Source organism: Fistularia commersonii, chromosome 20 (genome assembly GCF_037954325.1).
Source record: "Fistularia commersonii isolate RoL2024-O1a breed Wild chromosome 20, RoL_Fcom_v1.0, whole genome shotgun sequence".
Taxonomy (NCBI): domain Eukaryota; kingdom Metazoa; phylum Chordata; class Actinopteri; order Syngnathiformes; family Fistulariidae; genus Fistularia; species Fistularia commersonii.
In genome coordinates this window covers 2,807,703-2,822,005 of record NC_141303.1, presented here as the reverse complement: position 1 = coordinate 2,822,005, position 14,303 = coordinate 2,807,703, and the positions used below count along the sequence as shown (strand labels likewise).

Here is a 14,303-nt window from a genome sequence, read left to right as displayed (position 1 = left end):
CTTCTTCTTTTTTTTTTTTTTTTTTTTTTTTTTTTTTTGGAGGCGGATGCGCAGTTAAGTCGCGATCCCCCGCACGGCTGCAACCGCCGGGACCCTTCAGCGTGTGTGTGTTTTTTTTCTTTTTCTTTTTCTTTCTCCCTCCCCTCCAAGAAGGAAAAGCTTACACTTGGACGGGATCGCAGCCGGGGAGGGAGAGGAAGGGGGGAGAAGAAAAAAAAAAAAGGAGGGGAAGCGCGGAGGGGGGGGTGGGGGGGGGGGGGTCGTCCTTTATCAGATGGTTGTGGATTTCTTGAAGGGCATCGGCGGCTCCGCAGGCCGTCACATGTTCCCGGAGCCCAGACGCGTGTTTTGGGACACCTGAATTATCTCCAGGCGGCGTCGCTCCCATTTCCAGGGAGGAGAGAGAAAGAGAGAGAGAGAAAGAGAGAGAGAGAGACACCCAGGATGCGCCCGGCGGGAGGAAACGTGTCCATCCTCCTCTGACTTGGGTTGATGTTTCATCTGCAAGGTAAATTCAATATTTTATGGGCTGCGATTGAATCGGATCCCCCCCCCCCCCTCCCCCCTTTCAACTCCTCGGAAGGGGGACTATCCATTATTGAGTTGGAGTACTTGTCAGCACCCATCTGAGCCCGGTTTAGTTTTACACTTGGGTTGGGTGGTTGGTGGTGGGATGTTGCTGTGCAGACCCACCAGCCTGGGACCTGCACCGCAAGGTCAGGGGGAGGAAAAAAAAAAAAACTCTCCTCATTTAGCAAAAAAAATGACAAATTTTATTCCCCCTCCCTCCTCTAACCCTCTTTGCTTGGCTGGATTCAATTTCAATAATCCCCCCCCCCCCTTTAATGTGTGCATTATCCAGTCCCCCAAATAACGCGCCGATTTCAGATGTTTCTGCCCGCCTGCCTGCCCTCCATCCGCAGACGGCCTCGATAATTGTGATAAATCCGGAGCAGATATGCAAATGGCACATCAGTCATGAGATGCGATAAAGTCTAAATTAACCCAAGAAAACTGCTAATTGGATGAATGTGAGGAGCAGGTGACTGATGAGGACGAGTGAAAATGTGATCTCGTTGCGGCCGTCTCATCTTATGCCAAGTGTTAGTTATCGCATATCAGATTATTCACGCCTCGGGCACCGTTGGATCAGCCACACCGGTGGACCTGGGCCCACGCCTGTTTTTTTTTTTTTCCTCTCTCTCGCTCCCTCTCTCTCCTTTCCTTGCGTCCCCTGCGCTCATATTCTGGTTTTATACACTCGCCGTAACTTCTGGAAGGCGAGACAGCGTTTTGCAGGCTGTTCTGCAGACCGGCTCCACGTACATTCACTGACCCACATTCTCTCTTTTTTTTCCCCTCACTTGCCACAAAATAAGCTCGGGGACGGAGAGACGATGCGATTGTTCGACGGCCACGTTCAGAAATTTGCATCGGCTCTCGGTCTACATGTGTAAGTAGCTTTAAACAGGGGCAGGGATTGGATCACGGAGTCATTTGTAGATGTGCGAGCTCGAAAACCCCCTGATCCCGGGGGTATCGGAGAACCTAAACAAGCCACTTACTATGGATTTCATTTCAGCAGCTTTTTTTCTATCAGGCGCATGAAATATTACTCGGGAGTTGGCAGATGTAGGGATATAGAGGGCCGCGTTGATATTCAGAGGTGGCGTTCGGTGGAGGGAGATTCTGCGTTCCTATCCGCGCCAGAAAATCCCGGGTCATGAGCCGCTCACATCGGGGGCGCCTCACAACGAGGCTGGAATTAAAATCGGAAGACGTCGATCGGCATCTCGATGTCTCCGGGGTGAGACGTCGTCTGAAATTTGAGAAGCGTCTCTCTTTCTTTTCTTTTTTTTCTCTTGTCGGTGCAGTCATGAGACATCCGGCGTATCAAGGTATCTGTGAATTTCCTCTGATACCGTGCTGGGGGTTGTGTGTGTGTGTGTGTGTGTGTGTGTGTGTGGGGAGAACACTTGGAATTACAAGGGGGAGTTGTAAATGCTGATGAACAGCACTTCTATTTATGCAGTTGGGGTCTGCTTAGTATGCTCTCCCCCTGGCGTACACATTCACACATAAGCATGTCTGGCTGGAAAATCACATGAACCACATCAGAGTTCTCCATCAAGTTGTGCACAAAACTGCAATTACGGACGGGGAATTAGCTGATAGCACAATTTCTTTTCTTCTCCTCGGCGTAATCACATAATGTGTGTTTTTACCGGAACGTCATCTGTTATCGAGAACTGTTCGTCGTGGCGAAGATCCGCCGTTCCAAATATTGTTAGATGATGTGAAAATGAGCCTCTGATTGCATCTCGCCCAAAAGTGACATTTTCTGTGTTGCCATGGCATCGAGGCCGTCGCCCGAGAGTTATCGCGATCGAACCTCGGCGGAGTTTTGTCGGAAAAAAGGGGCGTCACGTCACATACCCAAGTGCACAAACACAGATGCGCCGTTGGGAAGGCCGCGGCGGCATCGCTGTTTGGTCAGGATGTTTGGGCCGCTAACGCGCGAGGATCGCTCGCATTTGAAATGGAATAATAATAATTTCCACCAGCTCGGTCAATATGTGGTCCACTACGGCACAGCGCTTTGGCTGCTTCTTGCGATTCCCCCGGCACGTCGCCGCGACCTTCCTCCACACAACAACTCGGCTTATTTCTGGCTCGCGCAGACGTCCGGCTGCTTCTCGCCGCAAAAACTCAGGTTAGACGCTGCCGAGACGCAACGGCGCCGACCCGTGCGGAGAAACTGGCGAGCAGACTCGGTCTCATCAGATCCATCTTGCGGGGATGCTTTCCCTGACTCCTTGCCCGGACGTGGATTGCCGAGGCTTTCTCGCATGTGCTCCGGCATAAGTTAGACCATCTGAAAACATATCCCTCGTGACCTGGCTGGCCAAATGGCACGCAGCATGCTGCAGAAGGCTTTTCTGGGTGAATAGCGCCCCTGGGAGAGCGTAGATATCCTCCGTTACAATATAGCGCATGTCTGTTTCCATAGCTGGAGGTTGCTGTATAGTGAGCTACCTCTATTAGGCGCGAATCCACCCACTGGTGTGTGTGTGTGCGTGGGCGTTTGCCGTCAGTCTGTCCTGATCTCTCGGCGCGGAAGGACCCGCTCGGAGGTTGTAAATGAACGTTTGATTGACCGAGGGGGGAGATTATGGTTAATGCATTAGCAGATTATCTGTTTTCTTGTTTATTCAAGTTACCCCGCCATAATGAACCGCCCAACGTGGAGGATAATGATTTTCTGAGGGGGCGTGACATTTAAAGATGAAGTGTTGGATTAATGAATGCATTGATTGATTATCTACTTATTTGTTCATGTACCAGATGAGTGCAACCTGTTATGCAAATCTCCGAGGAACACCCGTAATTAAATGCAAATTAGGGCGGCAGCAACAGATACTTCCTGCCCTGTCTTGGCAGCGAGGGGCCATCCTTTTGTCCTGGCGAAATGATATTTGTAGGGATTACCGTTGCAACCATTCTCTTCACGTTTGGCTGAGTATTTCTGTAGTGGAAAAAAAAAAAAAAAGAAAGAAAGACAGAAAAAAAAAAAAAAAAAAAAGCTCCCTCTCCACAGTGTGAATCAATATCACGTCTTCAGTGCAATTCGAGGCTGGAAGTAGCAGGTCCTCTTCGCCTCATTGCACATCTAGAGGCATTGCCATTCAGGGTCAGAGCGGGAGGTGGTTGGCAAAGCGGCATGAACACTCACCGGGGCGCACATTTAGAAGTAGATATCCAAGTTTCCACACAGGTACTTGGAAACCACGACACATAGCATTGCAGCACTCACTGCCATCTTTAAAGAGAGCCATGACAGCATTTAATAATGACTACCGGTTCTGATCTCTGCACCACTGACTCTTAGTTTGACTCGGTAAAGTCGTCTCTCGTAAAAATGGGTCAGGGAAAGACATTGATTCATTGCTGCTTGATCAGCAGTATTCATGAAAATGTCATACCCGGCAGCCTCCCAACCCCATGACATCATTTCTCCTCTAACTATCGCGGCCCGTTTTGAGGTGACCTCTTTCCCGCCTCCATTCAAGGCCGACGAAATGTAAGCGTTGTCCGTGGACGCCGGCGGACTCCTTTCTTTCCCTCTCGCCGTTGAGACGGCGCCCCCCCCCCCCCTCCCCCGCCAAACACGGCAGAGCGAACACACTCCCATCCTTCTCTGATGGCGTCTTTATTGATATGAGATTTTCCTCATTCCGCTACATTTTTTTTCTTTCTTTTTTTTTTACACGTTCGGTTCTGTGTCACATCTCCGGTTGAGGTGACGGCTTTTGAAGCGTGAAGTTATTCGGCTGACAGGCACCTCGCTGAGGCGAGGGTTTTTTTCCGCGCGCTGTCAAGACCCGATGTCGACAACATTACCGACATAAAGGCATGTCATTATAAGTCGTCTATTCTCTTTCGCATTTAAAGGTTAGCCTGTTAATTTTCCCTCCGGTGGCGGTATGGGGACTCTCGCTCGCTTACGGTGCGTTGGATTGGATCGGTTCTCCGTCGGGCGCGCCGGAGGGCCGAAAATGACTCGATCGGGCGAAACGATTGGAAACGTCCGTTCTGAATATAATAGCCCGCGTGGCCCGGTGCGTTTTGTGTCGCGTGCCCGCGGAGCCGTGATCCGATCTCCACTTTTTCAGGTTTACGCTATATCCCTGACAAGGTTTCAGGATTCATCAAATGGATCCCTCCTTATCCCCCATCTCAGTTGTGTCATAAGTAAGAGTAGCAGCAGAGAGAGCAGAGAGAAAATCAATAGCAAAGCATAGCACATCCTCACCGAGGCACTGAGCCCAATCATCCCTTCCTATTGGCGATATGATCCAGGGAGATATCAGTCTAATTCTGATGAGGCCCTGGAATGCCAGACTAGACTTTCATCCTTCTGTACACAAACATAAAAGCACCATTATTATCATATCAAAAAAGCATGATCAGGGGAGCGACCACTGTCACCAAAAAACATACGCGATTAGCGGGGATGTTTCACTCTTAAATCAGCAGGTGGCTAATTAGTTTCGTGTCTAATGGCACGGCGTTCATTGTTTGTTTAGGCTCCGACTCGCTCAGTTTCCTGCTCGGGATTTGGATCGTCTGTGTATCTTGGCCTTGTTCTGGCATTGATTGGGTTCCAAAATATTGTGGAAAAAAAAAAAAAAACGAAGCCCGAAGGAGCTGAATCCTGCTCGTCTAACCGGGTCTGCGTGTGTCGGTGTGTGTGTGTGTGTGTGTGCGCGCGAGATCCCCAAGAGATGATACAGATTACAATCGCAGGCTTCTTGTGTTGTATTCTCTAACAGCCTCCCCCCCTATCTTTGTTCTCTTTTTGCCCTGATCTTTTTTCTTTTTTTTCTTTTTTAGGTGTATTAACGTGACAAAAAGCCAAATGGAGTCCCTCCTGCTGTATCTGATGGTCCTCTGCGTGGCCTTGAAGGCCCACAAAGTTCAGATCTGCCCCAAACGCTGCATTTGCCAAATGCTCAACCCCAACCTGGCGACTCTGTGCGACAAAAAGGGGCTGCTGTTTGTGCCTCCCAACATCGACAGGCACACGGTGGAGATGCGTCTGGGGGATAACTTTGTGACCGGCATCAAGCGCAAAGACTTCGCCAACATGACCAAACTGGTGGATCTGACGCTTTCGAGGAACACCATCGGCTCCATCGCGCCTCACGCCTTCAAGGATCTGGAGAACCTCCGAGCGCTTCACCTGGACAGCAACCGGCTGACCCACATCTCCAACGACACCTTCAGCGGCATGTCCAAGCTGCACCACCTCATCCTCAACAACAACCAGCTGACCCGCATCCAGATCGGAGCCTTCAACGACCTCACCGCCCTGGAAGAGTTGGATTTATCGTACAACAACTTGGAAAGCGCTCCGTGGGTCGCCATTCAGCGGATGTCCAATCTCCACACCCTCAATCTGGACCACAACATGCTGAGTTACATCCCGGAGGGCACCTTTTCCGGCTTGCAGAAACTCAAAAGGCTGGACGTGACGTCCAATAAGCTGCAGAAGCTTCCCCCGGATCCCGTTTTCCAACGGGCCGGCGTCCTCGCCACCTCCGGAATAATGGGGCCTTCGTCTTTCGCCCTGAGCTTCGGAGGAAACCCTCTGAGGTGCAACTGTGAGCTGCTCTGGCTACGGAGGTTACGGCGGGAGGACGATCTGGAGACCTGCGCTTCGCCGCAACATCTCGCCGGGCGCTATTTCTGGACGGTGTCAGAGGAGGAGTTCCTGTGCGAGCCCCCTCTTATCACCAGGCACTCTCAGGTATAATGGAGGAATTGAGCTGTCTTAACATGTTAAAGGTACTCGCTCCGAGTCAAGCCAGAAATTCTCCCTCGGTTAATCCGAGGTGGCATTCCGCGCTTTCTCCGAGCGTCACGCCAAATATCGGCTTCGCGAGCCAGCGAGGAGGCTCGTAAAAACTCGCGTAAGGTAAAATGTATATATAGGATTTGCCTTAAAGAAATTAATCAGACCGCGGTCTGTCGAGAGCTTTTTGAAGGGTCCTTTAACAGGATTTTCAGCTATGGTTTTAATAACGCTGTTTGCGGCTTCACGACGGCTTTTCAGTGAAGCTCCCTGCGAAAGCACACAGTGATTAGGCTGATTCATGCATCCAAATGCAATTATCTGATCAAACCCATGTCGAGCCAGTGCATCTATAGCATCCCTTTCACGTTCGGCAGACCTTATTTTCATAATTGCGGCAGAAATTGCCTTTTATTCGGAGACCCGCGCTCCGATGTTATGGGATATTGATTATGCTTGCCTTCCTAATCGCGCTAATTCGATATCATGACTCCGATCGATAAAGAAACAAAGCGCGACGCGGTCATCGTCGATAACGCTGTCGATATCAGAGTTAGCCGTCTTCTAAATCAAACGTTAAAACGATTTCGCATTGACCGATTCATCCGAGCGGTTTCCGTGAGCGCTTTAACGCGTGAGCGTCCGCTCACCGCCTCCTTTGTCTTCAGGAGATGCAAGCTTTGGAGGGTCAGAGCGTGACTCTGCGCTGCAAAGCCCGGGGCGACCCGGATCCCATCATCCATTGGACGGCGCCCGACGGACGCCTGATGTCCAACTCCTCCAGGGCGGCGGTCCACGCCGATGGCACGCTGGACATCCTCATCAGCACTGTCAAGGACTCGGGTCTGTTTACACCCTCTGGCAGTGTTGCTGTTGACTGAACAAAATTAGTTGTTTGCTTGTCTTAGCGAGAAAAAAAAAAAAAGAAAAAAGAAAAAAAAAGCAGCCCAACGGACTGGAGTATTTGTTGACATCGAGTGATAAAGCTGAGTGTGGAGGAATGACTTACACACTAATTTAACTCAGGGCGGAATGACAAATATCGTCTCGCTTGGACGGATAAATTCGTATCATCGTCCTCTTTTAAAAAAAGCGTTACATTTCAAAATCATCGCATATGGAAGGGTTGAAGTTTTCCCGGACGACGCTTTCTCGACCACGAGAACCACTTTTTGCCGTCCCCGATTGTCATTTCTTGGTCCGCGGCGATTTTTCCCTTCGTCAGGCCGTAAATAAAAGCACCGTGCGTTTGCGTGCACGGCCCAGAATTTAAATTCAATTTAAATTCTAATCTAACAGCTACGTACAGTGACAAAAACGATGACGATTATTGTTATCGTCGGTCTTTTCTCACGATAGTAATTATTTTGTTTCAACATCATTCTAGATATAATATGATGTTGTAAAATGAAATAAAAAGTCATTATTTAAGCATGCATTTGGTACCAGTAAAATAGGGATAAATGTAATCCTCCTCCTGTCACATTTCCTTTCTTCTGAATGTTTCCAGTTCCAAAATAGTTTGAATTGAGTTATTTTGTTTTATCCGATTTACCCTGTATTTTAGTTACGCAGCACATTTTCCCCATAATTACCCTTTTCTACCCCTTTCCTTTGACCCGTTTCAACTCAGTTCAAAATGAACTGCTTATATTTGCATTGAACACTGACATTTAAACATGCATTAAAAAAAAAACATCACAAAGAGAATATCGATTGTTAAATTTAACACAAACTAAGAAGAATGTGGTTTCATCTGATAGCAATTTATCCTATAAGAATAAGAATAGGAATAAGAATAAGAACAACTTTATTTATCCCGAAGGAAATTGCGGTGCCAGAGTTTCAAGTAAAACATATCCATTATAAATAATAGTAGGAAATTGTATCAACAGTATATATAAAAAAAGGGGGGGAGGGGGGGGTGAGAATAATAAATACAAATAAAACTATAGTGTCAAAGTAACAAGTTATAATATACAATACTTGCAAGTTATCTTGTTTTCTTCTCGTCCTTTCCTCTGAGATTAAATTTAGAACTGGAATAAATGTCTATTTCGAGCATTTTTTTTATTCATCTTGTATTTTAGCATTTAACTTTGATGAGTTTATTTCCGACAGGACAATCTCCTGCTTGGAAACAGTAATTAACACATTGTTCATGCTGTCATGAACCCACATCTCTAACGAAAAGCAAAACCAAGCAGAAAAACAAACAAGTTAGATAAAAAAAAAAAAAAAAAAAAGAACTCAAACTACACCTCAAGGAAATGGTTTAAATTAAACCAGTGTGTGGAAACTCATAAACAAAATCAGCCCAATAATCAAAAACAAAAAATGAATAGGTCGGTCCGCTAGTTATCCGCAGGAAAAGGACGATAAATCTCAAATTAAAGACGATCGTTTTTCACACGAGATGGTCGTCCTTTGCACAAAGAGCCATTAATCTATTAGCCGCTCCTTTTGAAAGCGACCGCATCCCAAGCGACGTTTGCTACGTGTTAACAAGTAATGCTTAAGACTCGTCCTGGCCCCGAAACAACCTCCCTGCGTTGTACAGTGGATAGAAAATAAGCACATCGACTAATGATCGATGTCGAATCTCGTCGCGGTAAGTAATCTGCGGGGTTACGAAGGGCTTGCAATCGGTTGTTCGGATATCAGGTGAGTCCCCGGCATCCGTACATTTGTTCCCCGGACGACACGCGCATTAACATAGCAACCCCGTTCAACCTAGTTGTGCGCAAAACAACTCGCTCATTAGCATAACGAACCCTCTCAACTTGGACCGCAGCCCAAACCCCAATCCAGCCCCGAACAGTCTGTTAGAAACTGAAAAAGCCTCTCGGATAGGAGGAAAGGAAGCGCGTCGCCACGACGATGATTGACCACGACCTGAAGGTTGACACTGTAAATAATGACCTCCGTGTCCCCCTTCTATTAATGTCTTTTTTTTGGGGGGGGGGTTAACTGACTACCTTTTTTTGCCTCTTTTTTTTGGGTCATTTTTATCTATATCCCAATTAGTCCACACATCTCGGAGGCCGGCGTCTACCTCTACCGAGGCTGGTTACACAGAGGAGAAATCTATTAATAAGCTTTCAAAGTAATTACCTAAAAAAACATCCACTTTCATTGCAGTTTATCCCAAACAATTCAATCAGTTGCTGTGAGTAAAGCACAGACTGTTTGGTATCGACAAAAAACAAACCCCGTGTATTTTTCTCCATCCTCTAACAACTCTTTCGAACGGAATGACCGAATTTGCTTCTTCTAACGGTTTTGTTTTGGTGTAAAATTCCACGGGGTACGTTATCTGCGCATTATACAGTCATTTAATGATCAGTAAAGGGGATAATCATGTATCTTTCAGGCTCCTTTATCTGCGTGGCCTCCAATCCCGCCGGTGAAGCCCAGCAAACGGTGGATCTGGTCATCACTAAGCTCCCCCACATTATCAACAACACAATTGCGGAGCAGGAGCCCGACCCCGGATCATCAGATATCGCCACGGTGACAAAGACGGGGCCGGAAGCCGGAGGGGTGCCTCTGGGTAATGCGAAGACCAGCCAGGAGAAGAAAGTGGTCATTGCCGAGGCCACGTCAACCTCCGCCATGATCAACTTTAACTTCCAGAGGAGCATTCCCGGAATACGGATGTTCCAGATCCAGTACAACGGGACCTACGACGATTCGCTGGTCTACAGGTAATAATAATAATAATAATAATAATAATAATACATAAAATTTATATAGCGCTTTTCATGGTACTCTTTAAAGACGCTTTACAAGTGAAAGACAGAAGACACAGGACATACATACAATTATTGGGAAAGGCTGTAGGTGTTTGGAGGAGGTGGGTCTTGAGGTTTTGTTTAAAGGTTTAAAGGTATACGAGTTGAACCTGGTACCAAGTGTATGTCGTCATTTAAAACGGACTCAAAACGCTTTACGAATCGTAATCTGATTAAACGTAGAAAGCGACGTTTGTATTTCGTCCGTGGGGGTCATCCGGTTGAATTGTTCTTGTCGTTGCAACTGGACTTGAAGACATTTCCAGTTGCAACCAAAAGAAGATTTTGACGATCTTTGTATTCAAGACGTTGCAAAAAAAAAAAAAAAAGAAAAAAGAAAAAAAAGGAGCCTTTTTGCGCCTGAACTCCATAAAATGCACATGGGTAATAATTTACACCTTAATCCAGGACAAATATGCTGTTATTATAGTGCATATTCGAAATACGACTGTTAAATTAAAATCCCCCAAAAAATCACCTGCAGCCTGCAATATCTGAATAGTCATCTGGGAAATAAATATCTTACGATTTTCCTTTCACAAAACGATGTGCCGTAAACATGACGCCGTCTCCTGGCTGCGATTGTTTCGTCACGCCGCCTTGTGTGATGTCACAAATTCTCTTCCGATCGCAATTGGTCTTTTGGGTCGTTTTGGGTGGTTTCGAAAACGATTAAGGGGTCATCGGTAAAACGGGCGACTGACGCGACGTAAAAATCTGCCAATCGTTTTCAGGAAACCTAAAATTACCAGTGGTTTAGCTTCAATCAGCAGGGATTTACACAGAAATATGAAAGAGTAATGTAGAAATCGACAGGAAATCGGTTCACCGAAGAAGAAGAAGAACCCTGCCGAGAACCCGAGAAGAATGAATGAAAAAATATTAAACGCACCTGCTCGGCTCCGGATTTGTGTTTCGTTCGGCCCGCGGTGTGATTTATTGATGCCCGAGACCCCGTGCCGCGATGCTTTTTTTGAACGTTTCCCTCCACTCCGATGTGCAAATGTATATCATCCCCGGTTTCTATGCGGGAAAGCGGGATTGTTTTGATTAGCCATGGACATCTCGCCGTCCAATTCATGTCAGAATGGAGGAAAAAAAAGCAAAATAATCCCCCGGCGTTGTCGATTAATTACCGCGGGAAGCCCGACGCGCCGCGTCTGACTTCTGATTCTGTAACTCGCCGTCCCCTTTGTGCGGGGTGTATCATTTACGGCATTGAGAACGCTTAATCGACAAAATCAGAAAACAAAATGTCAGCACTAAACCGCGGCCTGATGGGAAGATGAAAGAGCGGTCGGGCCGTGTTTTACAGAAAGCATCGGAGGCTTCGCACATCTGAGGGACTGACAGACACTTCATTCTTTCATCTGCGCCATCCTTTCCTCCATATTTAGCCCTAATCACAGATATGAAAGGATCATCGCGCGAACCCGCTTTTCCCAAATGAACATTGAAATAAGCAGCCCATTCGGTGTTCCGGAGCGGCGACGCGTTAGAAAGTCAGGCCTGTTATTCCGGCGTCTGACGAGAAAAAGGAGGAGGACGCTCCCGTGTCCTCGGCTACTAAAAGCAAACCCTTTATCAGTAGCGATCGCGGAGACAATAAATCAAATGTCACAAAAGATTACGTCTAGACGGAGCTTGAACGGCGTCCCGAGAGATAAATGATTGTCATGTCGTTTCATCCCCGCCGAACAATAAGCTGCGTAATCAGATTTGCTTCCGTCGCCTTTCGGTTAACCCTCTCTAATCCGCGTCGCAAGTTACCGGTGACGGCTGCTCTCTCGCAGGATGATCCCGCCGACCAGCAAGAACATCATGGTGAACAACCTGGCGGCGGGGACGCAGTACGACCTGTGCGTGCTCGCCATCTACGACGACCAGGTGACCTCCCTGACCGCCACCCGGGTGATCGGGTGCGTCCACTTCACCACCGAGCCGCAGTACCTGAGGTGCCATTTCATGCAGTCGCAGTTTCTCGGCGGCACCATCGTGGTTATCATCGGAGGGATTATCGTGGCCTCGGTGCTCGCTTTTATCATCTTCCTCATTGTGCGCTACAGGGTGTGTAACCAAGGAGATGTAGATAAGGTCAGTTTGGCGGCGGTTCTCGTTTTTGTTTCCGTTGACATTGAACGGGTGGGCGAAGGAGTTTTTTTCTCCTCTCACGCGGCTTCCTTTGTCTTTGCTGCCAGGCTCTCGAAATGGGGGACATTCGCTCGCTGAGCAGCGACGGGCAGCTTCAAGGCTGCGGGATCCCCAAGTCCCTCTCCAAGCAGGTGCTTCGTCCGGAGAAGAACGACAAGGACTGCCTCAGGGTCTCCCTGCCGCCCCAGGAGCCGGTCAAGCAGAGGCCGCCGGTCGCGGCGGCCGCGACCAAGCCCTCCGTCCCGGACTGCACGGTGTCTACCTCCGCCGTCAGCCACAGCTGGCACCCGGCCTCGCCGGGGGCCCCCAGGGTCAAACGCGCCGTCGCCCCGCAGAAACCCCCGGAGGCCCGCCGGGCCGAAGCTCGGGCCGACGTGGAGCTCGACAACATGAACCGGAACAACTCGTCCGAGGTTCGGATCGGCGCGGCCGCGCCCAAGTGGACCGCCGCTCCCAGGGGCCCCCGCCCTCAGCAGGCCCCGCGACATTACATGACGGTGCCGGCGGGGGCCAACAGGGTGAACCGCAGACACTCGCTCAACGCGGACGCTTACAGGGAGCGCTGCTACGTGGCTTACCCCAAAACCGGGGCCGGCCTGCGCTCCAAGCGCAGCTTATCAATGAGCGGAGAGCTGCCGCAGCTCGAGAGCACGACAAACATCCGCCGGGCCAGAGAAACGCTCTCCAGGTCTGAGTGGCTTTTGGAGAGCTCTTTATGATTCCGAGTCGACGACCCGTGCTCTCTTGTTTCCTCGAATTGCATTTGTGGCCTGTTGTGGAACAGACGGGGGGTGAGGGGAGGAGACGGCGCCTCGTGCTCCGGCGCTCGCCATCCGGGGACCCGCCGGTTTTCCCGGAGATTCCACTTTGTTTTCTACCTAAAAGCCGACCGAGGTCCTCCTCGCGGCGCAACATCCGGTCAAACGGGACCGCGGATGCGACGACATAATGTGCAAAAATGTTAAAACGCGCCGGGTGGCGTTTACCTCCGGACGACCCGAGGCGTTCACGTCTTACCGGACGCGCTGACCCTGGACGTACTGCGTGACGACAACAGAGATACTCACAGGGGGACGGATGTTTCGCTCACGTCGCCCGATACGATCTCGTCTCCGGGTCCACGGACGGAAGGAGACGCGTCTTAATTACCTCGGCGGCGGTTCGGGAGAGATTACGAATGTGCTTTACATCCCCGAGGTGTTGGAACAGAATGTAGTAAAACAGCGGCACCATCTTTTCATCCCAGACACAGCATTATGCAGCATTCGGTGGCACAAGTAGACTCAGCCTAATACTGCCCTCCGGTTCCGATCGATACACTTTTATCACGTAATTACACGAAGACTCGACGCCGATAGGATTTTCGTCGTGACTGATTCCGGGCGACGATTGTACCGACGTGCGAGGAGGAGGAGGACGACGACGTCGACGACGACGAAGATGACGGCCGAGAACGCGGCTCATTTCCATATTTTTTTACTCACCGACGTTATCACGACGCGCCCGTGACAGCCGTTGTAAATGAAACTTGTCAGTGTGAGAGGAACGCTAATCACAAGTACGAGAGGACATCAGCTCTTGATTTTTCGCTGTTGTTTCTGTTTGATGTTTACCAGTATAAATAAACCAGTAATAAAAAAAAAAAAAAAAAAAAAAAAAAAAGGGCCGCTTCCACGACTGTCCTCCACATCAGTGCCGCCGCAGAAGTTTCACAACTAAACCGGCGATAATGAGTTATTTTCACCGCAGCCTCGGAGTAACATGATCTCCCCTCCCTTTTTTTTTTTTTTTTTTTGCTTTTCCTGTGAGTGGTGGACCTCTGACAGATCTCTGCCCTCAGCTCTAGTGTTTCTTCAAAGAGTGGAGGGAAGCAGATGATGAAAAGAGGCCATGTTAGTCACCGGGGATGCCTCTCGCTTGCACATCTACATGCCCGGCTGACGGCGCTGCGTCTGAGAATCCTCCCTTCCCCTGCACGTCCCCTCCGCAGACGCTGCAGGGGG

At 49.0% G+C, this 14,303-nt stretch overlaps 1 protein-coding gene across 2 annotated transcripts; it reads left to right on the top strand.

The window, feature by feature from the left end:
- On the top strand, positions 1-13,962 carry lrfn5b (leucine rich repeat and fibronectin type III domain containing 5b). Of its 2 annotated transcripts, XM_086166675.1 has the most exons (6): positions 1-508; positions 5,395-6,310; positions 7,024-7,198; positions 9,729-10,062; positions 11,943-12,243; positions 12,348-13,962. In XM_086166675.1, exons 2-6 carry the CDS (start codon positions 5,420-5,422, stop codon positions 13,017-13,019), a joined length of 2,373 nt encoding a protein of 790 aa, XP_086022801.1. In that variant the 5' UTR covers positions 1-508; positions 5,395-5,419; the 3' UTR covers positions 13,020-13,962. The 2 variants fall into 2 exon arrangements, with proteins under 2 accessions (XP_086022801.1, XP_086022802.1); XM_086166676.1 differs by lacking the exon at positions 1-508 and having other exon boundaries at positions 5,320-6,310.
- Positions 13,963-14,303: the final 341 nt, after the last annotated feature.

Coding starts and splice junctions, on each gene's coding strand:
- lrfn5b (XM_086166675.1), top strand. CDS start 5,420: ATGGAGTCCCTCCTGCTGTATCTGATGGTCCTCTGCGTGGCCTTGAAG. Junction 6,311..7,023: donor TTATCACCAGGCACTCTCAG/GTATAATGGAGG, acceptor CTTTGTCTTCAG/GAGATGCAAGCTTTGGAGGG. Junction 10,063..11,942: donor GACGATTCGCTGGTCTACAG/GTAATAATAATA, acceptor GCTCTCTCGCAG/GATGATCCCGCCGACCAGCA.